The sequence below is a fragment of the Sinocyclocheilus rhinocerous genome, unplaced genomic scaffold (genome assembly GCF_001515625.1).
Source record: "Sinocyclocheilus rhinocerous isolate Xijiao unplaced genomic scaffold, SAMN03320098_v1.1 scaffold623, whole genome shotgun sequence".
Lineage (NCBI taxonomy): Eukaryota > Metazoa > Chordata > Actinopteri > Cypriniformes > Cyprinidae > Sinocyclocheilus > Sinocyclocheilus rhinocerous.
Window position 1 is genome coordinate 10,502 of NW_015644631.1, and position 27,873 is coordinate 38,374.

General features: G+C 36.7%; 4 protein-coding genes across 8 annotated transcripts in view; all 4 read right to left on the reverse strand.

Annotated features, from left to right (window-relative positions):
* The window catches only part of LOC107758624 (scavenger receptor class B member 1-like), an 18,035-nt gene extending 7,635 nt beyond the window's left edge, over positions 1-10,400 (reverse strand). For both annotated transcript variants that reach the window (XM_016576392.1, XM_016576393.1), the window contains exons 1-10: positions 10,023-10,400; positions 8,892-9,052; positions 7,208-7,349; positions 6,927-7,130; positions 6,725-6,820; positions 5,541-5,656; positions 5,280-5,446; positions 4,576-4,694; positions 1,892-1,965; positions 1,682-1,733 (exon numbers count right to left, since the gene is read on the reverse strand). In XM_016576392.1, coding sequence (XP_016431878.1) covers positions 1,682-1,733; positions 1,892-1,965; positions 4,576-4,694; positions 5,280-5,446; positions 5,541-5,656; positions 6,725-6,820; positions 6,927-7,130; positions 7,208-7,349; positions 8,892-9,052; positions 10,023-10,142 — 1,251 coding nt within the window. In that variant the 5' untranslated portion in view covers positions 10,143-10,400. The remainder of the gene's footprint in view (positions 1-1,681; positions 1,734-1,891; positions 1,966-4,575; positions 4,695-5,279; positions 5,447-5,540; positions 5,657-6,724; positions 6,821-6,926; positions 7,131-7,207; positions 7,350-8,891; positions 9,053-10,022) is intronic.
* A 2,878-nt stretch (positions 10,401-13,278) lies between these two features.
* ubc (ubiquitin C) lies at positions 13,279-15,545 on the reverse strand. Of its 2 annotated transcripts, XM_016576396.1 has the most exons (3): positions 15,457-15,545; positions 14,423-14,760; positions 13,279-14,194 (listed from the first exon to the last, which is right to left on the reverse strand). In XM_016576396.1, exons 2-3 carry the CDS (start codon positions 14,751-14,753, stop codon positions 13,380-13,382), a joined length of 1,146 nt encoding a protein of 381 aa, XP_016431882.1. In that variant the 5' UTR covers positions 14,754-14,760; positions 15,457-15,545; the 3' UTR covers positions 13,279-13,379. The 2 variants fall into 2 exon arrangements, with proteins under 2 accessions (XP_016431882.1, XP_016431881.1); XM_016576395.1 differs by having other exon boundaries at positions 13,279-14,760.
* Positions 15,546-16,191: 646 nt separating this feature from the next.
* LOC107758592 (protein-tyrosine sulfotransferase 2-like) lies at positions 16,192-20,557 on the reverse strand. Of its 2 annotated transcripts, XM_016576360.1 has the most exons (6): positions 19,868-20,557; positions 18,627-18,944; positions 18,034-18,232; positions 17,866-17,916; positions 16,673-16,700; positions 16,192-16,589 (listed from the first exon to the last, which is right to left on the reverse strand). In XM_016576360.1, the coding sequence occupies exons 1-6, from the start codon at positions 20,362-20,364 to the stop codon at positions 16,543-16,545; spliced, it is 1,140 nt and encodes a 379-aa protein (XP_016431846.1). In that variant the 5' UTR covers positions 20,365-20,557; the 3' UTR covers positions 16,192-16,542. The 2 variants fall into 2 exon arrangements, with proteins under 2 accessions (XP_016431846.1, XP_016431847.1); XM_016576361.1 differs by lacking the exon at positions 16,673-16,700.
* A 1,708-nt stretch (positions 20,558-22,265) lies between these two features.
* LOC107758626 (seizure 6-like protein) overlaps positions 22,266-27,873 on the reverse strand; it is a 45,665-nt gene continuing 40,057 nt past the window's right edge. For both annotated transcript variants that reach the window (XM_016576397.1, XM_016576398.1), the window contains 7 exons: positions 25,961-26,155; positions 25,651-25,842; positions 25,357-25,551; positions 24,669-24,704; positions 24,351-24,465; positions 23,942-24,047; positions 22,266-22,902 (listed from right to left, as the gene is read on the reverse strand). In XM_016576397.1, coding sequence (XP_016431883.1) covers positions 22,873-22,902; positions 23,942-24,047; positions 24,351-24,465; positions 24,669-24,704; positions 25,357-25,551; positions 25,651-25,842; positions 25,961-26,155 — 869 coding nt within the window. In that variant the 3' untranslated portion in view covers positions 22,266-22,872. The remainder of the gene's footprint in view (positions 22,903-23,941; positions 24,048-24,350; positions 24,466-24,668; positions 24,705-25,356; positions 25,552-25,650; positions 25,843-25,960; positions 26,156-27,873) is intronic.

Sequence of the window (27,873 nt, forward strand, 5' to 3'; positions counted from 1 at the left end):
TGCGATGTAACGTATCTGAATGCTAAACTATTATTTATTATGTAAATTATAGGCTTTGTACTTCAGTCGCGTTCCAACGGTGACACAGAGGCGGGAGCGCTGATGTTTGGTTCACTGTATTTTATTTTTATAAAGTACCAACTGTGCTGTAAAGTTAGCAATGCTCGAACTGATGTGTTTTGTGTGTGTGTGTGTGTGTGTGTGTGTGCGCGCCGGCACGATCACTTCAACTGTTTCCTTATACCAGCAGAATCAACTTTAAACACTTACGGTCTTATTAATAATACATCACTGTATAAAGTTCTGCTTTTATTTGTGTACATTCGCAATGAAAACAAAACATTGTGCTTTTGTAAAATAAAGAAAACATTGTATGTATATATGTACTGCAGATTTTATATATATAACATGTAATAATATTTAGTATTTTCATATCTAGGTGGGAAAAAATTGTAATTTGTACTACTGTCTGTTCAAAATAAACGAAAAGAAACCGAGCATAGTAGATGTTTTTTTTCCCCCTGTTGTACCGAAATCGTATCGAACCGTGACATCTGTGTACCATTCCACCCCTAATAGATGTGGAACAGCTGAGAGTCAGCCGATGCAAGCTTGACTCACATGACCTGCCAGAACTAACACTATACGCTTTATTAAAGTTCTTCAGCTATGAAACAAATACAATTTCAGCTGTGAAGCAGCTCTAAAAACAAAAACAAAAAAGTGTCATTATTCAGTCAATTTAGTTCAGTGTTGATTCAATTTGGTTCAATGTACATGTAAACACTTGACTGGATTGAAAACTGAAACTGGAAAGTTTTGTGCATGTACAATGACGTAGAAATGACATAATGACGCATGACGCACGGAACGAGCCGATGTTGTTGTTGTTGAATATTATAAATGACTGATGTGTCGATCTAAAATGTTCTTTCCACTCGTCGTCTGTGAAGTGGTGCAGGATAACGTTGTGCCACAAGTGCTTTTTTTTAACTCTCATCTGTAGATGTACTATTTTGGGTGCAGGAATGGCCGTTTTTACTTCTTGATTAATATAAGCATCATTGCACAAAGCTTCATGTGCTTGCCATCTCCTAATTAGGACCCGGAATAGACAAATATTAAGTCTGCTTTTTAAAACAAAGAAAAGGAGGATGATTAGTATGCAAAAACAGCAGGAAACTCTGTGTATTTGTGCAGTGTGTGCATGTCAAAAGATTAAATCTGATTTGAAGCTTGTGACAGATAATTGCGCACATCAACCTGATCACTTTATTTAGCGTTCATGTAAACACTACGTTCGGATTCATCGGAATGATTTCATTCTGATTGAAACAAAAAGTGTCCATGTAAACGTGGCTAGTGTGAATGTTGCGTTATTCATTACGAAACAAATTAGATTCCGCTATAAATCAGCGCTACAAAATACAATAGTCATTATCCAGCTCAATTTAGCTTTGTACTCATCCAATAGTATCAGTGTTGTAAAACTGATAAAGTGACTGAATATTAAGGGTCTTTTAAATTTAAGTGAACTTGAGAATTTGAACTTGTAAATGACTCCAATTGGAAAAATGTATTTTGGCACATTTCAGCCATTTTAACATTTGTTTGGAAACTTTTTATTTAGACATCATGAGATATTTTGTGCCATTGGTTTCTTTTTGTAACTCACTCTTACCTCTTCAAACCAGATCATGGGCATCACCACTTCAGCTATCTTTCCTGTTTCTCTGAAACGAGCAAACACACAGAAATGAGTCACTGTAAAGAACAGAGCTGTCGTCAAAAACAAACACGTTTCACAACAGCTGGAGTTCTGTGTGATTGGACCTCAGAACAGACACAGATATTTGTGACTGTTGACCTACTGTATTTGTGCTGTACTTACGAGATGCCAAATACCCTCTTGATGAGCAGGTTGAGCTGCAGCCGAATGGAAACGTTCATTGGCACGCCAGTCTCCTGTAATACAAAGTTTTCAATGAAAACACGTTCCAACAGAGACTGTATGATACAGATCGGATTTAATTCACTCAGGAAGAGAATTAAGCTCTTTGCTTCTACACTAAAATATCTTTCAACTTGAAGTATTACTGGAGTAGTGATTTAGCTAACATACTTTTTCAGTTCATTCCCTTTATAAACTTGATTTTATATAGATCAAGGTGCATTTTTTGGTACCTTTTAAAAAAAACAACTAACACATAATAGAAGTTAAACAGAATATGAATGAGTAAATAAACTAAAATATCCATAAATGTCTCAGAATCCCTGAAACCCAAGCCTGGATGAAGATCAAATGTAAAAGTATCATTTAAACATTTTCCCTGGAATATAAAACTACCATCCAAATGTTATTTATGGCTGAATTTATTTGATCAAAAATACAGAAAAACAGTAATACTGTGAAATAATATTTCAATTTTTAAAAACTTTTCTATTTGAATATATTGTAAAATGTAATTAATTCCAGTGATCAAAGCTGAATTTTCAGCATCATTACTCCAGTCTGTCAAGTCAATCGATTAAAAAAAATTAATTAAATCGCAAATGTTTTCTCAAATTAATCGGGATTAATCCCACCTAACATTAAAGATTTTAAAAATATTTTTACATTGCAATAATTTCACATTCAATCTTCAAATTAATGTACAAACAACATAAAGAGAGTATATTTTTTATATTTGTATAATGGCATCTTTTTATTTTTTATGACTGAAGGCCAGTATGTATCATTGATACTAATACTACTGATGTCTCTATAAAATGTTTTTTCCCCCTAATATTTAACCACTGACTAGTCATTCAAGATTACAGCATAATTGAGAGCTATCAATTTGAACATTTATTAGACAACTTAAAATAACGTCTAATTTATGTGAACTTAAAACACATAAACCCATTATAATAAATGTCATATTTAGCTACACGTGCCCTTCAGCAAGTAGGAAACATACAGAAATTGAATAAAGTTATCAAACACTACATTTTTAATTAAATATTGATGAAAAAGGCTAATAACACCACAAACAAAGAAAGTTATGACTCGGCCCAGACAGAATCTTGAAAAATAATAGAAAAAAAAAAAAATGTGCTGAATTGATTTAGACACAGTCTAACTAAACTGCACTGCTCTCTATTGAATCCATTATTTTGAGGGTGTAGATTCAATGAAGGCCTAGTTCTGAACTATGAGAGAGAAAAAAATGCATTTGCTTCTGCAGAAAACACTGAATCCAAAGAGCTTTCGTGACAACTTAGTAATGGATCCGAGCATCCAAACACTCTGGAGCTAATCAGGTTTCATGCCGTCAATTCATCCCAGACATTCAAACCAAGCCGAGGCTGTTTGCATGTCCCGCAGCACTTTCAGAAAAACATCTTTCTCATTGACGACAAACGCAAGCATGAAAACAGATGAAGGCAGTACAACAAGATAACCATCGGGTTTTGCAACCGGACGAATAGCAGGCCAAGAAGTGTATCAGGATTGTGCAATTCCGTTCAGTTTAGCGATGTAAAGCTGCGTCCGTTATCTCCAGCTAATCAGAAGTCATAAAGTGGAGTTTGTCTTATCAAACTACATGTGTGGCAAAAGGCCCACGGATGCAGACATCAGGAGTTTCACATCTAACACCAGCAAAGTGATAAATGCTCACTACTACCAAATTAACTAACCAACTAAAATCAAAATGGCAAATGCCAGATTTCCAGCTATGTTTAACCCCCTATAAACCACAGCACTACTGAATTAAACACAAAGGTTTAAATCTAAAATATGTCATCAGAAAACCTTTAGTCAGTCATTGATCATGTAAAAAGACCATACCTTTAGAATCTGGTTTATAATGGGTCATTAAGTTGCTGAAAGCTATACAAACATCATAAAGGTCACGATGCCCATCATTTCCAATTAGCTTATCAGATTTTGTAATGGTTTAATGGCAGTAATGAGCAACGTAATCTCATTATCAAACCAGTGACAAAGCTGAAACACTGATTTTCTTAACAACCACAAGCTTGCAATCTTAGTCACAATTAGAGGAAGTGTGGACGCCAAACACAGAACACAGCAACGGGCAAAACCTGCTGGTACATCTTTTAAAGCTAAATAAAAGCAGATGTTTATGCAACAAATTTAGATAAAAGATATAAGGATCAATTTCACATTCATGGCCAATTTCAGAGATAAAGACATTAGGTTTTTTGAGCCATGACAACCGATAATCAATGACCTTGAGAGATAAGTTTCAAACTTGCTGTCACCAGACGAGAAAGAAACATACCATCAGTTGTTATTCGTTTGCCTTCTTGAAGTAAAAATTATGTAACAAATATTGTTTTTTAAATTTTGTTATGAATTATTATAAAAGTTGTACAAAAAATAACTACACGTTATATTATATAATACATTTATAATGTATATATAATACATTATATATATTTTTTTAATAGAATTTTATTTCCAGAAAGACTAGACATACTAGAAATGTCCACCTAATTATATGGAGTAGTTCCCAATAATAATGCTACAGGTTACAGTATGTGTTTCTGTGTGCCTGGTTTTCTTACCGGGTGGATATCGATGAAAAGCCCATGTTCTTCTTCATTTGGGCTCAATCCATTGACAGTGTCCAAGAGGACGGGATCAGCCTCAAAAAAGTGCGGACGGGAGATAAACACAGGGGAATCTGTGACAGGAGAAAAAAAGAAAAGAAAAAAGATGAATGACAGAGAAAAAGGAAAAAGATAAATAAAGAACAGAAAAGCAAAAAAAAAAAAAAAAAAAAAAAAAAAAAAAAGGTTAAAAAAAAAAAAAAAAAAAAAAAAAAAAAAAAAAAAAAAAAAAAAAAAAAAAAAAAAAAAAAAAAAGACAAATAAGGTTAAAAATAACAAAAGCGAAAAAGCAAAAACTTAAGAAAAATAAAAAGATTAAAGACGAGAAAAAAAGGGGATAAAAAGGGATAGAAGAGAAAAAAGAAAAAGAAAAAAAAAGATAAAAGAAAAAGAAATTAAATAAAAGAAAAAATGAAAACAAAAAGAGAAATTAGAGATTAGAGAAGAAAAGGGTGAAAGAAAAAAAAAAGAAAAGAAAAAAAATTAAGAAAAATAAAAGATATAGGGTTAAAGAAAAGAGAGGAAAAAAGAGAAAAAATTAAATAAAGGAAAAATTAGCAAAGGAAAAAAGAAAAGGTAACAAAAGAAAAGAAATGAAATCAAAGAAAAAGAGAAACTTGGGAAGAAAAGAAAGAAAAAGAAAAATACTAGAGACTCACTGTGTCTGCAGGTGCTGACGTTGAGAAGGCCGGACTGTCGACACGGACAGAAGCCCTCATTGGGAGGATAATCTGTACCGTTGGCAAAAAGAGTCTTTGGAGCCACGAAGCGGAACACAGGAATCCCGCGCGACACGCCTGGCCTTTGGTATACCAGCTCCATGGACCTGAGTTTAGAGAATTGCCACAAAACAAGCCCTTAGAACCCGCAGAGTCATTAAAACTTGCTATCTTATAGAGGGTAATAGTGTGGGTGTTCACCTGCACGCATCAGGGCTGTAGAAGGGCATCGTCGACTCTTTAGTCATGAACGGAGGCCACATCTGACCCGCTGTACCATTGATCTGGTTACACTGTTCAGACCTCCAGTAATCCACCTGCAGATTAAACAAAGATCCTTTACATATAGCATGATATCACTATCTTTATGCAACACCACAAGGTCTGATCTCCTACATCGGCAGCATCAAATCCAAGACAACTTTTAGTAACTTAAATGGAACAATCTTAATAAACAGCAACTCACAAATACCATTCCGCATGAGAGAATCAACGGGCACTTTTTTTAATGCTCACTTGCCACTACGCTAACAGCATGATACTCTAAAAAAAAAAAATAACGTAAACAAATATTGATTAAAAGTCAATTTTTATTTTATTTTTTTAATCTTCACCGACACTGAGGATTAGAGTAACGATGCTGAAAATTCAGCTTTTCCACAACAGAAATAAATGACAAATTTAAAATCAATTAAAATAGAAACATTTATTTTAAACTGTATTCATATTTCCTAATATTACTGTTTTTACTGAAAAATTTAAAGGGATGAAAAGAAACGAAAAGAAAAGAGAAAAAAAGAAAGGAAAAGAGAAAAGAAAAAAGGTGAAAGACAAATGGAAAAAGAAAAAAAGAAAAGCAAAAAAGCTAAATAATTAAGAAAAAATAAAAAGAGATATGGTAAAAGAAAAGAAGAGAAAAAAAGTGAAAAAAAAAAATAGAAAGAAAAATTAGAAAAGGAATTTTGATCAAATAAATGCAGCCTTGGTGAGCATATAAAAGACTCTTTTAAAATTGTGTGATTTACTTATTTTAATTGTGTAAAATGTACATATACATATTTACATATATTGCATGTGTAAATACTAGCTAAAATTACATATTCATATAGTATTTTATTAAATATGTTTCTTTGCAAAACAATTTGGGATTGCCAACTGCCACTGCTGCCCACTATAACCCTTCTGGCAATGCAACATATGCAGCGTATACTTACATTGCAATATAACCTGCATTCTGACACATTTTGAGAATGCAAGGTATTCATGCACAGTGTAAGTTTCTGGCCCTAGTATGCTGTCTATATAGGCAGCTATCTAATGTATTGGAACGGAGCTACTGAAGTGTTTTTTTGTTTTACGATGGTCTCAAAAAACATTTGGCTTACGCTTTTCAGGCCATTCCAAGAGTCCACCATATGAACTTTCCGGATGTCGTCTTGACCAGTGAAGACGGTGAACTGTCCAGTGTTGGAGTTGTTAAACTATATATGGAGCGAAACAAAACAAGAAAATCAATGAGGCTAAAAACCACAAAACTAATCATCACCACTGACGAAGCTCCTGTAACAAGACCCAGAAAACACCCACCTCTGCAAACAAGCCAAACTTCCCGCTGGTTGGGAGCATTCCAGGGAGGTATTTGTTCAGGAAGTCCACCAACTTGCTGTCGTAGCCCCACATGAGTTCTCCAACTGGCTTTGTCAAGAAAGGTCCTTCGTTGAAGGACTTGAACGCGGTGCTGAGCAGCAAGAGTACAGGAAGGGGCATATTCTCCATCATTACTGATGCGCCCTGAAACCGTGAATGAAAAACCAAGTTCTTTCAATTGCTTTTCACAGTGGGCTAAATATACAGTCCTGAATTCTCACCAGTACTAGCATGTTAGGGATGGTGACCACGTCGGATTCATCTCCCACAGACATGCTCTCCTCAAAGAAATACTGCCGATATTCCCTATACGAGACTGTGTGGTTGTCATGGAATGTGATGTTGTCCTTCCAGCGGTTTTCACTGAAACAGATACGAGTCACGTCAACAGAAAAGTGTGACCTTTAGCCAGCTGATTTGCAGCAACGTTACCCTAACACAGCAAAATTCAGCTTTTTGAGGAACAACTGTGAGATTCTCGGTCAGCGCGTTAGAAAGTCACACAAAAAGACTGGCAGCCCCCCGCTCAGATTGCAAGCAAGCACGTGATTTGTTTCATGTGCCTGGTCTTAAAAAGGAAGCCACACAACTATGACGGAGGAAATGAAAGCACATTTAACAACCAATGATAAAACCACGGGCCTAAAACAACATGCCAACAGAAGTATACTCTACATACAAGAAATACAACTTATGAACATAGACATTAAAAAACACGACTGATATTAATACAGTAAAATATTACATGATATGATATGTTGTTCAAACTTAAAATAGAATAAAAAATAATGTGCCAATTAATTTGGGATCTTATAAGAAATCTTATTCTTTTAATTCTAAATTCTTAGAAGTTAAAAAGGCACTACTGATACTTTTAAAATAAAATATTATATAAATATGTATTAAATATGCTGTGCAACATAAAATAAAATAAAAATATGTTGGGCTAATAAATTTGGGTTTTCAAAATGATCTTATAATAAATCGTATTATTTTAATTCTGGATAGTACGGAGCGTCCTCATTCTCATTCAGTTCCAGCACTGTGTCTGTTTTAGTGCAATGCTCTAGTATGCATGGCTCCAGGGTAGGATCACAGTTCCTCTCTAATAATAAAAACTGGACAGATTCCGGTTAGAGAATAAAGAAAATAAAAGAATAACAATAAGTGAATCCACACTAAAAAAATCAAATAAATCATAAAAATAAATGACGTGTCTTGGCTCATAGCTGTGGAAGTCATGACTATGGAAAATACTGCAACTGTCTTTTAAATGTAAAACTCCCAACACAAATGCATATCCTTGTTCAAAAAAATTTAATAATATTGAATTAGTCTATTCCTTGATCTTTGTCAAGGAATATATTTTGTATCTATTTTATATGCAGTTTTTATACATATTATTTTTTCAGTCCTTCGGGTAAGATTAAGGCCACCAGACAGACCCAGATCCAGATCTAACATCTACTGCAGACAAACCTCTTTGTGCTAAAGGTCACATGAGTCCAAGAAAGAGATATTACATCATGTTAGGGCAGGTTATATGGACAAGAGGAATGCTTTTAGATTCATACTGACCAGTGCAAACAAACCCAGTTTTATTGTGCAAAGTTATTTCTTTACAAATCACTCCAGGATGGACACTTTATATCCTAAAGGGAAGAAAACAGACTTTATGGTGGTCCTGCCTGGAATACTGACCGTATGCACATGCAAACCTGCCCAGGGGCATGCAGGCTAACCTACCATGAACTTCAGTGTCACAGGCCTTTAACTTACAGGTCTGAACATCCACAAACATTATATATCCAGACAAGATCAAGTGATTTGCACTGAATTTTTCAAAATACATTCTGTCTGGTTTAAAGTAGTTTTACAAAAAAAAAAAGGGAACACAATTCTTACCGGTACACATACGGCCCCCTCTGTACCACCGTGGGCTTTTCTCCGTTTAAGATTTCATTAGGATTGACAATATGAAAGAAATATACAGACATAAAGAAGGGAACTGGGATGTCCTTCCACATAGTGTAGGAGAGTCCGTTGCTCGGGTTAATCTCTACATTCTGTGAAGATATGATGTGAAGATGGTTAGTGGCCAAAGTGTGAAATTATGTATTTAAAATAGCTTAACTTAAAACTTCATCTTTAGATTTCATTATTAAATGCAGATTCATGGCTTTTTGAGAGACAACATTGAATATTTGTATTTTTTAAAAAGTATGACACCACAAAAAAAATAAAAAGTGATAAAAAGTCCCTTGAATTTAGATCTCAGTTCAAATGTTTTTGAAATGCTCACCAAGGTTGCATTTATTTGATCAAGTTACAGTAAAAGCAGTAATATTGTGATATATTATTAGAACTTAAAAGAACCGTTTTCAATGTTAATATATTTTAAAATGTAATTTATTCCTGTGATGCAAAGCTGAATTTTCAGCATCATTACTCTAATCTTCAGTGTCACATGATCCTTCAGAAATCATTCTAATATGCTGATTTGCTGTTCAGAAACATTTATTATTATGATCTCTGGTGAAAACAGATCTTAATATTTTTGTAGAAACTGTGATACATGTCGTAAAATCGGTAAGAGTTGCAAGTGGCACCAAGGTAAAATACAAGACTACATAGCATTTAGAAAACAATGCCTAATTCTGAAATTTAAAACAATACATAAATTAAAAATAAAACAAAACTGACAGTGAAAGAATGAAACAAAGGTGTCATTATCGGTGTGGTTGATTACGCACACATTTGACAATCTACGACTACCACAACTATTTAAACTATTTTATGTAGGCTTTTATTATTATCTATTATTAATATAGGCTAACTTAGTCATTAAGTTAGATAACTTAATGGTCGTTCCTATTTATGTTTTTTTAAATGCACAACACAACTACAGAAAGTCATATCGAGCTCAGTTCAAGGCTGGTCGACACTAACGCACGTGTTTTTGCAACTTTATGTTATTTTAAAATGCAAATATGGTTAATTAGAGCGTTTTGTGCACCTGTCAGATGTATGACTTACCTTCACTATTTGATCGTCTATTATAATAGGTCCGACAAACACCAGCACAGTCCCGAATAAAACCGCCAAACCTCCCAGAACTATAAAAACGATTGATAATGTAGACTTAGACACCGCCATCCTTATTTTCACACAGTTCACTTCACAAACAAACGCGGAGCTTTGAGAACAATAAAGTGATTTCCTCTGGAAAGCGCAGGGAACTCAAAGCGTGACGGCTGAACAAACTATCACTTATACAAGATAAAGCCATAAAACTCTGGCCATTGAGTTATTAATGCTCTGCTGACTTTATGATCATGTACAGTACAGCTGATGAGTGATATTAAAGTCCGGCTCTCTAATCCTGCAGGTTTTATAGCGCTCTTGCTGTTTGATTACCATGTTTACGATGCCCAAAGCGCCAGAGACTTCTGGGTAATGTAGTTACACACGCCTCCCACCATAAAGGATAAGAAACTATTTAGAAAATCTAATCTATGAAGTCACTTTATTTTGTTTGGCACAATTTAAAAGCAAAGTTTACAATACGTACATACAGTGGCCCCAAAACGTATTTGGACTACTAATAGATTATAGATTTTAGATTTGAGAAAAACCAAAAATGTCTTTTCTGATGGCATAGCAAACAGCAGGGGAAAAAAAATACTAAATGCAAATAATTAGACGCAACTAAGCATATATTTGTGAATAATTAGAATAACTCAATGAACAGATTTATCAACTAAAAGGGAAATGAAAAGGCCTCACATGCGCACGTTTTTTTTCATGTCAAATTCTGTGCATGGAATCAAACTGTATTAAAAATTGTAATAAATCTGAAATTCATTCTTCTGTTCTTTAAGCATTTAGAACATTGTCCTATTCATTGTCCTGTCATTTGAATAAGTAATTAGATTTTAATAATATTTTCTTTTATATGAATAAGTTTGATGTCCAAAATAAAATAGAAGTTCTGAGGTAAAAGTTTGCAAAAAAACATTTTATTTATACATATACTATTTTTTCACTGTTTATGTACTGTACTGTTAAACTGCCATTAATAACATGGCGTATTATGTTAAAGAGCCATGATAAATGATCAAACAGAGCTGCTGGAAGAACATGATAAGTGTTATTGTATCTTTATTGATATTTGCCACTGATAACTCATAATGTAACACAAAGGCTTATATAGAGCCTGCGGTGACACAGCTATTTTTCTTTGTGAAATGGAAAGTTTTGATGTAGTATCTGCCATGGTTTGACATTTTTTCGCAGATTTTGGAGTGAAAAACATACAAATATACATTTAAACATCCTATTTCAACATGAAATTAAACACAAAAAGTATCCTGTTTTAATCTTTTTGGTGGTACTCAGAGATCTACATATTAAAAAGAGGGAGGGTAAAACATGTGCCGAGGATACGGACCACCCTTTACCCTTTTAAGACCTATTATGCTTTTTAAAACATTAAAGTATCAGACTGCTTAATAAAAATGTTACCTAAAGCAATAGGAACAATAAGACAGTGAACTTTAGAAAGGAGTTTCATGTTTCAGTTGCTTATATGATATGAGGATTCAAAAGAGCTTTTTAAAGAGGCTATGCATGTGATTTTTTATTCCAAATCCAGATTGGAAACCTAGTGAAGGAAACAAGCACATTTGCTCAAACTTTTTGGGCCTTTAAGGGCATGACAAATATGATAAGCCACAAATTATGAATGATATTTACTGGTGCATAGAAATGTATCTGCGTGAAATGCATGAAAGACATTCTGAAAACACATGACACTGTGACAGCAGAAAACTGTCTAAATGAAATTAACTGCTGACCGTGTTACATTTAGAAACAATATAATTCCAGTCACACTATGATATAGACGAAGTCCGTTTAAATGTTTTAATTAAAAGGTCCATTAATCTCAGCACAGCAGGTTAAAATCATTTCATTTCAAATCAGATGGATCTCACATTTTAAACATTACAAAAATTATTCACAGCGCCCCTTCATTAATTATGTTGAACATATATTTCTCATTTAACAGACCAACATCAACAGCTTAATGGGTTTTTTTTTTTTAGCCCTTGGCTTGTTTATCTTTTAGTACAGCAATATTTTTTTAGAAGACCAGATAAATATTTTCGTTAGACCCGGCTGGACTGATTCTTGCACTGATATCAGAATCAGAAGTGACAATGCAGTAAAGTAGGCGAGAGACGTTGTATGTGATCGTCTGGAATTCAGTGGTGACAGTTGTCTCCTAACACAAAGGTTGATCTGTATCTTTAAGCAATACACAACTTAAGGTTGCTCAAGACGCACCGTCTCCAGTTAGTACTGCTGGTCAATATCAATGAAAAGTATCTGATGCCAGAAGAAACTGACTGAACAGTAGCAAAACAAAGCAGATGTTGCGATATACTTATTTTCAATTGAGACAATTTGACCAGTAAATATCTATACCCCACCCCATAACAATATACTGCAAGCTAAAAAAAATGCTCACGTAAAAAAGGCAATTTTCAGTTTCTCTAACAGGTAAACGTACAACGTAGTTAAACTAATTAACAGTCGCCCTCCAGCAACCGATTACTAAAGTACTTAAAGGAAATCTGCAATAGAAAATAATTTTAAGTGTCAGGGTACCGGCTTTTAATCGTTACCCATTAAAGCACCATGACTCCAGGGTCAGATAGGAAATGTTTACAAGACAGCCAGAACACAGACACGAGAACCACTTCAAAAATAAGAGCATTAAAAGGGGTCCCTTGGCTTTCCACAAACCTGTGGTGACATCTAGTGGCTTGTTTATTAACTGCAATCCAACACAGAAATACTAGTTTTAAGTTGTAAAGATTGAAAACGTTTTAAACTCCAAAATCTAACTTAAAAGGTGTTACTTGCCAATTCTATGCAACTTTTATTCCAGTGTAATATTACGAATCATGTAATGCAACTTCTAGCAAATGAGATACTTGGATAATTACAGTAGTCAACATTTGAAGTGGATCAAAAAGTTCAAAGTTGTCCCAAGACTTTGATGAAAGGTTTTGATCCACTTCAAATGTAGACTACTGTACTAGAAAGCGCATGAGAAATTCAACTTTAAAGTTTAGATCATATTTTACTTTCAAACCAAGGCCAAGCGCCATATATATATATATACATACATATACACACACACACACAAAAACATTTGAACTCCACATTGTAAAAATTTTTTAAAGTGACAATTGTGAATTATTTCAGAGATGACAAAACAAGAGAATCAGGAATGCCAGAACTTTATTGAAGGATTAAGAGGGAACAAAGGATACTGGAATTGGTCTGATCACTTTCAAGACCTACATAGTAAACATCATGAGCGGATTAATTGCCCCCACGAAGACGCAGGACGAGATGCAGGGTGGACTCCTTCTGGATGTTGTAGTCGGACAGCGTGCGTCCATCTTCCAGCTGCTTGCCAGCGAAGATCAGACGCTGCTGATCAGGAGGAATGCCTTCCTTGTCCTGGATCTTGGCCTTCACGTTCTCAATGGTGTCGCTGGGCTCAACCTCAAGGGTGATGGTCTTGCCAGTCAAGGTCTTCACAAAGATCTGCATACCACCTCTCAGACGGAGCACCAGGTGGAGGGTGGATTCCTTCTGGATGTTGTAATCAGACAGCGTGCGTCCATCCTCCAGCTGCTTGCCAGCGAAGATCAGACGCTGCTGGTCAGGAGGAATGCCTTCCTTGTCTTGGATTTTAGCTTTGACGTTCTCAATGGTGTCGCTGGGCTCAACCTCAAGGGTGATGGTCTTGCCAGTCAGGGTCTTCACAAAGATCTGCATACCACCTCTCAGACGCAGGACGAGATGGAGGGTGGACTCCTTCTGGATGTTGTAGTCGGACAGGGTGCGTCCATCCTCCAGCTGCTTGCCAGCGAAGATCAGACGCTGCTGGTCAGGAGGAATGCCTTCCTTATCTTGGATCTTGGCCTTCACGTTCTCAATGGTGTCACTGGGCTCAACTTCCAAAGTGATTGTTTTTCCAGTTAGCGTCTTGACAAAGATCTGCATACCACCTCTCAGACGCAGGACAAGATGGAGTGTGGACTCTTTCTGGATGTTGTAGTCGGACAGAGTGCGTCCATCTTCCAACTGTTTGCCGGCGAAGATCAAACGCTGCTGGTCAGGAGGAATGCCTTCCTTATCTTGGATCTTGGCCTTGACGTTCTCAATGGTGTCACTTGGTTCCACCTCAAGAGTGATGGTTTTACCAGTCAAGGTCTTCACAAAGATCTGCATACCACCTCTCAGACGGAGCACCAGGTGGAGGGTGGACTCCTTCTGGATGTTGTAGTCAGACAGAGTGCGTCCATCTTCCAGCTGCTTGCCGGCAAAGATCAGACGCTGCTGGTCAGGAGGAATGCCTTCCTTGTCTTGGATTTTAGCTTTGACGTTCTCAATGGTGTCGCTGGGCTCAACCTCGAGGGTGATGGTCTTGCCAGTCAGGGTCTTGACGAAGATCTGCATACCACCTCTCAGACGCAGGACAAGATGGAGGGTGGATTCCTTCTGGATGTTGTAATCAGACAGCGTGCGTCCATCTTCCAACTGCTTGCCAGCGAAGATCAGACGCTGCTGATCAGGAGGGATGCCTTCCTTGTCTTGGATTTTAGCTTTCACATTCTCAATGGTGTCGCTGGGCTCAACCTCGAGGGTGATGGTCTTGCCAGTCAGCGTCTTCACAAAGATCTGCATCTTTACGCTAGAAAAAGATATTCAAACTAATTAACGTCAATACATGTGCTGCATTGCTAAAAAACTAGAAAGAGAACATGTTCATTTAGTATTGATAGACAAGCCTAAGAATTCTCTAGAAATTTCTTCATAGAAGAAAGCAAAACAAAACAAGGTTTGAGAGCAAACAGCATCACTACTGCTGACACAGCTGAGAGGCAGGGCGTAACGAAAGTGGGCGACTGAAAACAAAATGGCGACTTTTACCACAGAAAATGGCCAGAAAACAACAACAACGTAACAAAAACATTGAGAACCACAGATAAATAACTATTAATGAGTTATATTTCGACCAGGTACATGTTTAAGGACGTGTCGATTGCTGACATGTTGCTGAAAGAAAATACGCAGATGAATTGAGATTCACCGACCACACCGCGCTGTTTAGCGGTATAATTCGCCGCCAAATTCGCGAACGAGCACAAAACATACATAAAACACATCAATGCATAATATTTTAATATTCATCCACATGAAATTACAAAGACGGTCAAATTTAGTCCTCAGAAACGACCAGGCCGGCTAGCATAAAAGCTAACGCATTAGCCCATTAAAAACTACACGTTTATATAATTCCACAAGCCCTTAAAGTCAAATAAAATACTGTTGTTTTTAAGTAGCGATATAGCTGGCGTCGTTTGTGTACATTTGACTTCATACTTACTAACAAATGTTCTTTTCTGGAAGAGTGCGGAATGCGTGCGTCTTTATCCTCTCGTCACGGGAGCGAATCTAACTGCTCAAAACAAAAGGTCCGGCTATTTATACAGAACGCGCTGTATCCTTCCGCCGCTACGCCCGACGCACTATTTAAACAATTGCAGACATTCGATTTGAAAACCTGATTCTGTGGGAAGCATTAATATATGCGTTATGTTGAAGATATACAAAGACGCATTTTATAAATTTGTTTTGGGGACGTAAAACAGATATATATATATATATGTTAATTTGGTGTGTTCGTGGGGTTTTGGGGACAGGCGGAGTGATATGATGCACTGCACAGGGTTGGCTCTGATCAAGATCAAAATAATGACACAAATAGGATTCAAAATAACACATTGCTCGATTTGTATTAACATTTTTTAATTGAAATAATGCACTTTTGGAAACACTGAGGGAAAACAATGCGTTTTGGCACTATAGGAAAAGAAGAATGGCTCAATTTAAAGGGGTCATATGATGCGATTTCATTTTTTCCTTTCTCTTTAGAGTGTTACAAGCTCTTGGTGCATAAAGAAGATCTGTAAAGTTGCAAAGACTAAAGTCTCAAATCCAAAGAGATATTCTTTATAAAAGTTAAGAGTTAGCCACACCTACCTAAAACGGCTCGTTCGAACACGCCCCCACATACCTACCTCACTATTTCTTTTTAGCAGCATCATATGACCCCTTTAATAACTAGGTCACGCAGGGACATAGCAACAACATTAAGTGCGACACCAAGCGCTACATCACACTGACTCCTCTCATTTCCCAAAACAAGACATAAAAAACTGCAATGTTCAGGAAGTCCAGTGTAATTAAATTATGGTAAGCTTTGTTCGATAAACAAAGCAAATAATACTCTCTTGAGAGCATCAGGAAGTAAAAATGTTGATCTCTGTCCAGTGTTTAATGTCCTTCCTGAGACTTGTTTCTTTGACACCAGTCTATTGCATTACAACATTTTGGTACATAATAAGATTTAGTCACCTAATTATTATAATGGATTCTGGCAACGTCGAAATCAGACCCCATGTTACCACAGCTATTGCATAATGATGCTCCTCATTTCCTTCTCAGGTTGCTCTGTATCTGTATGGCACAAAATGGTGGTGAAGTTATCCAAAGCTGAACTCGAGCACATACTGCAACCAATGACTCTGTTCAATTTCTACCTTCTTTAGAAACTATCTTTGGAGATACCTATCAAAACAAGAAATGATTTCAAAATGATTATAATTTATTCAAAACAAAGTGTGCATATGCAACCTATAATCATAGTAGGCCTATATATACAGGGTGCCCACAGAACGTATTGGGACATAGTGTCATTTCATTAGATGACAAAAAACACCAAATAAAGTGGCATCTGCAAATAAATAAATTTCTAAAACCAACTTCTGCCATTTTTGCAATGACATTTCATTTTCCTAGTTCATGTTAACATGTTCTACTAATATTTGACTACCAGAAATCACTCCAAATAATATTAAATCTTTTGTTGAATCATTTCAAACATCTATTTGTGAACTGTTTAACTTGAAATATGTTTTTTTTTTTTAAATATGTACAGTATTTATATATATTTCTTTCAAATAAATGACACTTGCTTTGATTTTTGTAATTTTAACTCAATTAAATTCAGACATTTCAGTGTTTTAAAATTTTTGGCCAAAAGTATGTTTAGCCCTGTAAAGCCTGTCATATTAAATAATAGTCAGAAAATCATTTGTTTGTTTTAAAGGAACAGTTTATTGAAACTTTAGACAAAATATATTTTTTAAATGTGCATATTCGCTTTTTGTTGAGTATCGTATTTGTTACAATTGGCTTTTATGGCTCATATAGTATGATATAGAAGAATATGGAGCTCATACTTAAGAAAAAACTAATCTGTTTTATTCAGCGGCCCAAACTGAGCAACAAATATGAAATTTGGTGCAGTTGCTGATACTTACAAGGCCAAAAAGAAAATTACCAGTACATTTTCTGTGAAGCTTGAACATTTCCTTCAATCCTCAAACACTACACAATGCAACGCATACTGTAATTCAAAATAGAGGTAAAACACCTTTTAACACATTTTCATTTTAACATGGTACATTGAGACATATTTTTAATGTCTTAGAGTGTAACAATACAGCAGACCACTGCATTGTCACTCTCTTGAAATATTACTAACAATAGAAAAGTTATACTTATGTTTACTATTTCACAGCTAAAACACTTGTGTACCACAACCTGAAGGGGAAAGTTTTAGAAAAGACCTTTTACTCGCTAAACAAGTATAAACTTAAATAGAGGCCTTAGAAATATCCATATCAAATATGATACACTAGGCTTTAAAAACGTTAAAGCTTGCACTCACTTGTACCAATCTTTTCAGTCTCATGGGAGTTTTAAAATCTCCTCTCAGTACCTAGGAAAGACATGGAAAACTGGAAATTATGACTGAATAACTAGCAACTCGGATCCTTGAGCTGCACTGAATGAATTGAAATGCAGTTTGTATGTCATATTCTGTGTTCAAATATACCCTTTCAGTATTGTTGATCACTTCCGGATCTGGTTGACCATAGTCTGGTGGATTGGCTTTGGGGTTGTAGCCCAGCTTGCGCAGCATTGGCGCGATGTTCTCCATGTCCTGCTGGACGTCTGCTGGGATGTGGCCTACCCAACGTGTGAGGGCTTCCAGGTTAACTGGTTTGATCACCTGATCCGTGGAGCGTTCACTTCTTAAAAACAAAGTGAAAAGCGAGGATAGTCAGGGGAACAGTGGAGGGCCGGCACCCAAGACATTAAAGGGATCGTTCACCCAAACATGAAAATACTGTCATCATTTATTCACCCAAAACTGTATGGATTTCTTTCAGCTTTGAACACAAAAGAAGATATTTTGAAGAACCAAACAGTTGATGGTAGCCATTGACTTCCATAGTATGGAAGAAAATACTAACGAAGTCAATGGGTACCATCAACTGTTTGGCTACCAAGATTCTTCAAAATATCAAAATATGTTAAACAGAAGAAAGAAACCCATACAGCTTTAGAACAAGTAGAGGGTGTGTAAATGATGACAAAAATTTCCTTTTTGGGTGAACTATCCCTTTAAATGTAATGTCGCCCTACCGAGACAGTGATACTCCTCCAGGCTGCCCGATGGCCTCCTCATGGTGAAGCACCCCTTCGTGCCACGGTGATTTCAGAAAGCGCAGCACACGCCGCATGGTGGCTCGCGGCTGCAGCACCAGATCCTCATAGCGGATGGTCATACAGCGACTCCGGCCTACTGCCATACACTGGGAGAGCATGACTTCGATTGCATTGCTCCATTTAGTCAGACAGTCCCTGTAGCTGGACAGGTTGAAGCCAGCGATAGTCACTCGTCTGGAGATCATAGAGTGCACAGACGCCCGGCCGTCTCTGAGCATTAGCAGGAATTTAGAGCTGAAAGGACAGACGATGGCATGAGGAGTGAGACAGAAAGACTGAAATGTCATGAAAAAGGCAAGAAATGAAAAGGATTTTGCTGGCATTGCTTTATGCAGCACAAAACATTGCCTTTATTTTAGACATTTTTCCAGTTGAAGAGCAATGCACTATTAAATCTATGTGAAAATCTTTATGGAAATGATCAAAAATACATTAAGAACTGTAAATATTATTACAATTTAAAATACCCATTTTGTATTTTAATTTATTTTAACATTTAGTTTATTCCTGTGATGCAAAGCTGAATTTTCAGCATCATTACGCCAGTCTTCAGTGTCACATGATTTTTCAGAAATCATTCTAATATGCTGATTTGCTGCTTAAGAAACATTTATTAATGAGAAAACAGTTGCTTACCATAAAAAATGATATATATATATATACACGTGTGTGTGTGTGTGTGTATTTATCAAGCATTATTATTGTGCTAACATTTATATTTTCTAAATAATAATAAAAAAAACAAATAAAAATATAACTAAAATAATAACAATAAAAAACATTACTTTTAGATTATATCAGTAACTAGATTTGTTTATTTTCTGAAGAAAACATATTGGCCACTATGATGGCACTCACTCCATGTAAAATAAATAAGCGTATTCATATTATTCAGAAGTACTACAAATGTCTTTGTGTAAAACTTTCAAATAAAATAAAAACAACACTTCTAGACTGTATCAGCAACTAGATTTTTACATTTTTCTATGAAAACACGTTGGCCCTCATGATGGAACTCAGTCCATGTAAAATAAATAAGTGTTAATATATTTTTCAGAAGGACTACAAATGTCTTTGTGTAAAACCTTTTACAAAACAAATAAAAAAATAAAATAAATTAAATCCCTGAATGCACCTCTAAAAAGGAGATATCTTACTTGGGGAAAATGTGTGACAGATAAACAGCACTCTTCAGTGTAAAGGGGTCTTTATTGCACAGCAGTGGTGCAGGATCCCCATGCCGTGCGATGACCTCCAGCAGGAACGCTCTGGTCGCTGCGTCCAGCATCTCTTGACTGACTCCCTCGTCCTCCAGCGCCCAGCGCTCCTCCGTCTGCCTCCCCCAGCCCTGCCGCAGAGACAGTATCCTGGGGATCACCCGCGTCTCCTCCCCGCAGCGGATATCAGGGTGGGCGTCAAGCATGGCACGCATCAAGGTGGTCCCTGATCGTGGAACCCCACCCACAAACACCATCGGTGTGTTCTGGTTATACCGGTACTGTGTCTGGTTCCAGTTTCGAGCCCGTATAGACACCATATGAGTTCTGGGAACCTCTCCAGGGCATGTTAGCACCTCATATAGAGTCCTAGTAAGCGTACAAGCTCCGAAGAGCATTAGCAGGAGTACAACTGCCCGTTTGACTGAAAGCCGCATCACGCCAAGACAGAAAAAAGGCTATGCTTAAACACAGAAGTGACTGCACTTCCTCTGTTGACTACTTCTGCAAATGTTTTGTTGATAACAGCAAGAAAACTGGTTACAGGAACCATGAGTGCCTTACAAAGCTTTTTGATTCATCAGACCTTATCTTTGAATTACACATTCTTTAAAAATCACTTTTTTGCATATTAAAAAAGTGAAAGTGGTTTATGCCACATGCACAGGAAATACAGGCTACAGGTAGAGCCGAAAAAAATATACTGCACTGATAAAGTGATATGAAAGGAGTTGCATTAAACACAACTCATTAAGGAAATGATTAACTGACCTTCACGCGACAAACACTGAACGTTGCATGATCTCCAGGCTCAATGCTCTGCCGTGAAGTCAAATGGGCAGAAAGCACAAAGAGGAAGCGAACGTAGTTTAAAAACATTCAGACTAACAGTTCAGATCTCTACTGACAGCCACAACCAGTGGCTTTTTCTTTTCCTGTGTCTCTGTCTGAGCCTCAAATGTGCTAAATTTTTGCTGAACGATTCTTTGGTAACATGCATAAAAATGTGCAAATTTGATAGTAATGCACCCATTTAACACAGTATCGTTTTCAAAAGAAGATGAAACAATCAAAGGAAATGGGTGGACTGAGAAACGAGATAGCATGCGAAACTTTCACTGTAAATGTGACTCTTGCGTGTGAGTTGAAGGCTAGGTGTTTCCACTCCATAAGTGTGTTGACATACCAATAGGGAAATGTTTTTGCATGCATTTGCTTCCGATTTAACGTGGACCTTTTCTCAGGAAAAACAAATGAAATGCAGTAGACTATGTACAGTCACCACAGAATAAGATAAAAGACAAAACAAAGTCAGAATTGTGAGATATAAACTCAAGACGTTTTCTAGCAATTTTGACATTTTTTTGTTTGAGGCACAGAATAAAAAGTAACGTTTACTTTGAGGCTTCTCAAAATTGTGAATTTATGTCTGGAGTTAAAATAAACTACCAATTATGAGCTACTACTATTAACTCGCAATTGGGAGTTTAATTTAAAGGAACACTCCACTATTTTTGAAAATAGGCTCATTTTCCAACTCCCCTAGAGTTAAACAGTTGAGTTTTACAGTTTTCGAATCCATTCAGCCGATCTCCGGGTCTAGCGGTAGCACTTTTAGCTGTAGCTTAGCATAGATCATTGAATCTGATTAGACCGTTAGCATATCGCTCAAAAATGTCAAAACTTGACTCTTCTGTAGTTACATCGTGTAGTAAGGCCGTCGGAAAATGAAAAGTTGTGATGTTCTAGGTCGATATGGCTAGGAACTATACTCTCATTCCGGCGTAATAATCAAGGAACTTTGCTGCCGTACCATGGGGGCAGCAGGCGCACTGATATTACGCAGTGCCTGAAATCGCAATCAACCACCCCTCTAATGCAGAATTCAGAAAAAGTCAGAATTGTGAGAAATAAATTTAGAATTGCGGTGAAAAAAAGTCTGAATTGTCAGACAACCTCATAATTGTGAGAAAAAAGTTTTTGTTTTTTATCTTGTGTGGAAATAAGCTTCCATAGGGAACACTAGCAAAAGTCTCTATATTACAGAATTGTATTTATACATTTTCTTTCCAGTAGGCAGAATTTGGAGCATAAATGTTCTATTAATAAACAAATAAATAAATAAAATGAAAGAATAAAAAAATAAAGTTAACAGAACAGAATAAATTAAGGGGGCAAAAGTAATACAAAAGTAAATTCAAGACTGAATGTAATTATTTAAATAGGTTTAGGGCTCCACATCTGTCAGATCTCTTAAAATAAAACAGGATACATCAGTGTTAGAAAAGATTTAAATGAATTTATTTATTTTTCACATTTCTTTAGAGAAATCAGTTACATTTTTTTTTCTTGATCTCCAAAATGAAGTATTCATTAATCAGCAGAGAACATTTCACATATACTTCAAAATAAATACATCATCTGCTCTCTGCTGCAGTAGGACGTCACTTGCAGGGAAAAATACTACTTTAAAACCTGCACTACGAACTGCTCTAAGTAAAAAGACTTACAAATGACAGCAGGCAGACGGGCCACAGACAGACACAGGACGGCGCCACTACCACCCCTTCGTATCGGAGCAAAGGGGTTACGAACTCCAGGGTTAAACTGTCCCGTAAGTCACGTAAGAACACTGTGCAAACTCTTCACTTGTTATTTTCCACTCGCTGGACACACACACACACACACACACACGTTTGTGAATGGCAGAATAAGAACCTCCGGCTGTGAGCGCATACGTGTCGAATCACATGTCGTAAAACCACAGTAATGTCTACTGGCCAAACGATCTCTGCACTGGTACTTCCTGTTTCACAGCCCCGTTCCCTTCACGCCCCTCTCTGTCCTCTTAAGGTTGGGGAGGTGGGGAGAGTGGAGTTGTCAGGATCTATTTACATCACTTCCTGTAAGCACTGGAACAGTACGGGACGTATCTGTGGGCCTCTTCATATGGACACCTCATATTCTCTTGTGTCCTGTACAACATAAACATGAGAATTACAGCCATTATGGAGGATCTTCCAATTTGTGATCATGAAATAAACACTTGTGGCTGCTACAGTGTCACTAAAGTGTTCTAGGTGATTTCCAGGCCCTTGTTAGGTGGTTCAGGATGGTTGCTAGGGTGTTTTTAATGGTATTCTAGAGATTTTCTAAATGCAGTTGCTATGGTGATCTGGGAGGTTTCCAGGGTTGCGCTATATAGTTTCCAAGAGGTTCTGGCTTGTTGCTAGGGAGTTACTAGGTGGTTGCTAGGGTGTTTTGAGTGTTTTCAGTTGCTAGGGTGATCTGGGTGGTTTCCAGGCTGTCATTACGTAGTTTCCAAGAGGTTCTGGTTTGTTGCTAGGGAGTTACTAGGTGGTTGCTAGGGTGTTTTCAGTTGCTAGGGTGATCTGGGTGGTTTCCAGGCTGTCATTATGTAGTTTCCAAGAGGTTCTGGTTTGTTGCTAGGGAATTACTAGGTGGTTGCTAGGGTGTTTTGAATGATTTCCAGGACTAAGGTTCTCTAGCAGGTTCCCAGGCCATGCCATGTAGTTCCCAAGGGGTTCTGGATGGTTGCTAGGTAGTTGCTACGTCTGTAGCAACTGGTTTCTAGGGTGTTCTGATTACCAGGGCAGTGCTAATTACTTCCCAAAAGGGTTCTGGGTGGTTGCTATGGTGCTCTGGGTAGTTTTATGAAGTTTCTTGGTGGTTGCTAGGGAATTTCTAGGTGATTGCTATGGTGTTCTTTAAGGTATGATGACATTGAGTTGCTAGGTGGCTGCTCAGATGCTTTGGATGATCGCTAGGATTGTTGTGTGGTTGCTAGGTTGCTCTGGAACAAGGCAGTACCATGTAGTTCCCAAGGGGTTCTGGATGGTTGCTAGGTAGTTGCTAGGTGGAGTGTTTTGGAAGTTTTCCAGAATATTCGTTTCCTAAGGGGTTCTGGATGGTTGCTAGGTGGTTGCTTAGATGTTCTAGGTGATTGCAAGGGCCTTGTTATGTGGTTACTGAGGTGTTCTGGGAGATTCTCACCCCTCCAGTCTCGTAGAGAGGGTTGTCAAACTCGGTTTCCACGGTGATCTGGCTGTAGGGATGCGGATACATCAGAGGAAGTCTCAGGTTTGAATGATAACGGCACCTGAGGAACAGAGAAGAGTGTTTCACAGTGGTACAAACGCAGCATGTTCTCTCGCATCAGCAATGGACAGTCATGCTGTTTTCCCACCTACACATATCATTGCGCTTCAAGCCATTACATGCTTTATGAAGAAACCACTCTCATTTCACAAAAAGTGGTGACTCTAAGCACCGTTTTATTAATACAATTAGCTTTGAGCAATTTATTAAATCAGAAACAGAACATGTGTAAGTGCCCATGAACAACGGTAGCTCATTATTGTTGTACAATTAGTAAACACTTTTCACTGTCTGTATTGCTCACCTCGTGACATAGATGTAGGCTCCTCCCAGTAAAACAGATACTAGCAGCACCAGTATAAATATTGCTAGAGCCATACTTCCCCCATCAAAAGAAGAGTCTGCCGCGGCTTCAGCCACTAGACAAGATACAAGGATAATATATACGTTAATAATTCATTTCCACCTGCTTTACACACTACATCTATCAAACATTAGAAATATATAATCTCTCTGCTAACAATGCACCTATGCTGCTTGTGATATTAAAGGTAGACACTTACAGTAGATCTAAACAAGCTAAACCTTTGCTTAAATTAGTACATAAAAAAATAAAACTTACCCTCTAGTGCATGATTGCTAGAGCATTCATGATTGGCTGAAATATATTGGGTAAAAATAAATATATTTAATACATCAGCATTTAATAAATAATATTATAATGTAATGAAATAATAATATTAGACACACACACATATATATATATATATATAATGTAATAAGTAAAAAATATAATAAGTAATGGTGATCACAAAATGGTAATACCAACATTTGCACTTTGTTTTCCATTTATTACTACCCTAATGAAGCTGCATAACATAAATTTAATGAATATTCTAAGTATTCTTAGAATATATTTAAATTTTTAATATACATTTTTTGAATATTAATTAAATACCTTTGAAAATTAAACATCTGTTATGAAGGTGCATAACAAAAATGTAATGAATATTCTAAGACAATATTTCATTTTTAAACATATAAATATACTCTTTGAATATTCATTAAATACATTTGTAAATGCATTTGAAAACAAAATATCTGTTATGCAGCTTAGTTTGTAATTGTTGGGAAGTAAAATAACAGTAACAAAGTAATAATAATAATAATAATTATTATTATTATTATAGTAGAAACTAAATAAACACATAAATAAATCTTGGTATAAAGGTTTAACCCTATACATTTATATACATACATATTATATACGGGTACATATTTTTTTTGTAAATACCATATATGATTCTTACCTCTGCAAAGAGGTAATGGACCACTCCAAAAAGAGGGATTTCCCAGAATGCACTTGATAGCCATCTCACCAATAAGCTCATAGCCTTGGTAGCACATGAAGGTTACAGACTCTCCTGGTAGGTAAAGCCTTTTAGACAATATCTGGTAGCCATTGTCAGGAAGGCCAGGATTCTCACAGGACACTGACTCTTCCGCTAATATACAGGGAATTAAATCAGGAATAATTGAGGGATTAAACAGGAACTAAAACATAAAATACAGAAATGTTGGACAAAACATTTGTGGGAACTCACAAACGCAATGAGGCAAGCGAGACGTCCAAACAGGAGTGCCGGGTTCTCGACCATAGCAAGTGAGAGTGGCACCGCCCTGCAGGATGTATCCGGGAATGCAGCTGTACTGGATAGTGGTGCCAACCAAGAGTTTGGGATCAGACAGTGTGCGTGTGGAGTGCTCCACATGTCCAGGGTCTGTGCAGTACATAACTAATGAGGGGAAGCGGGAAAAGGAGACACAGCAGAGAAGGATGACATTTGAATCTGCTGAAAGTTAAAGTTCTTTTAGAATCTAATTAGCAAAGACACCCAAATGTGCTTGACTCACTCTTCTCGCAGAACGGAGGCTGCGTGTTCCAGCTCAGGTCCACCTGACAGGTCAGGGTTTCACTGCCCACCAGGTCGTACCCCGGGTCACACTGATACGTGATATGGGCTCCACGCACAAGCGCCACATGAGAAGTGGTCTTCCAGCCGTTCTGGATCTCAGGTAGGTCTGGACACGAGTCATTGTGTGACACCTCTGAAAAAAGAAGTAAAATTATTTACACTCTTCTATTCATCACACAGAAAGTCTTTCTGTTTATTGAATTTTTTAGTATATTAACAGGAGAAAAATACAGGAGAATAGCAAAAAATATTGTCACCACTCCATCCCCATTTATATATATAAATTAATTAAAAAAACATGTACACACACACACACATATATATATATTGCTATATTGAGAGGATAGCAAAAAATATTGTCACCAATCCAATTCCATCCCCTCACTCACCCAAAATAAAATAGTAAATAATTATAATAAAAGAAATTAAAATTAATTAATCCCCCCAAAAATAAATATTTCCAAAAATAATTAAAAATAAAATAATATCAAATGTAAAAATAATATAAAAAAAAAATCAATACATATATGCACGTACCTATATACACATGACATCTGATTTAAAAGGTGTTATTACTCTTCTAAGTGACTGGACAATTTTTGCCTAGCAGATAATAAAAATCCCATGTACTCACATTAAAGGAGAGATGTGACTCATAGAGACCAGAATCTCACATGAGGGTGGAATTTATTGACTTAGGCCAGTAAGTAACCACCTAAACATCCACAACACCCTAGCATTACAGAGGTGACTTATGCATGAGCAAGCACCACTCACTCATTTTTAGGAAATGTTAAATCTAGTTTTATATTATCTTTGGCCTTTCAGGAATCAAAAAGTCAAGTTGATCTTGCTTCGCCTACACAAACGTGTCCGCTCGTTGTGTAGTGAGCATGTGCTCTAACCGCTAGGTCACAGCTCTGACACTTTCAGTTCTTTATTCACAAGATTTCAGATCTTGTAGTTGGCAAAAAAAATCATAAATAAATGTAAAAGGCCTGAGTAAATGAATTTTTTATTTAAAAGGCATTCAGAACAGTTTTCCAACAGATCAGTTATTCCTAACATAGCTGGATGTTCGTGTACGATTTTAGCGCAGCGCTAATGGGGGTTTCTTTAGAATCCACATGCACTCAGTTCATGAGCAGTTTGATCAAGAGCAAATCGACCGCCATTGTGAATTCACAGCGCGTCTGTGACCTTTATTCATCTGGGAACTTTATCCTCTACCATTATACGAACATAAAAAGAGTATCTCTGTCTTTTTAGTTCAAGCCATTACTGGAGATTGCATGCTAACGTGCTGTGTATGTGTGTGTGTGTATCCTATGGGAGAGGATAGAGACAAAACTAAATGTGAATGAATGAGGGCAGCCAGGAGAGGAGGAGGAGAAGAGGATGATGGGAGATTTTTTTGGCAGCTGAAAATAGTTGCGTCTGTGCAAAAAAAAAAAAAAAAAAATTGAAATGCATGTCGACCACTTGAGAACATAATGGATCGGTTGAAGTAATTTGAAAAGAAAGAGTTGCATTGAGATTCTCTCTGTGTCTACGTGACACTCATACAAGACTGAAAGTTTGTGCATAAAGCTTGTCTTTAGTTGGGAAATTAAATTTGTCTATATACTGTGACTGACTAATTTCGTTTAGCCAGACTTTTGACTATCAACATAAAGTCTGCTCCAGTGTTGTTATTGTTAACTAAAACTTTGCTAGTTTTTGTTAACTGAAATAAAGCTGAAATAAAATAAAATAAAATAAACCATAAATATTAAATGAAAATCATAAACTTAAACTTAAATGAAAGTTAAAATACTGAAATAAAACATGTTTAAATTGAAGTACTAAAAT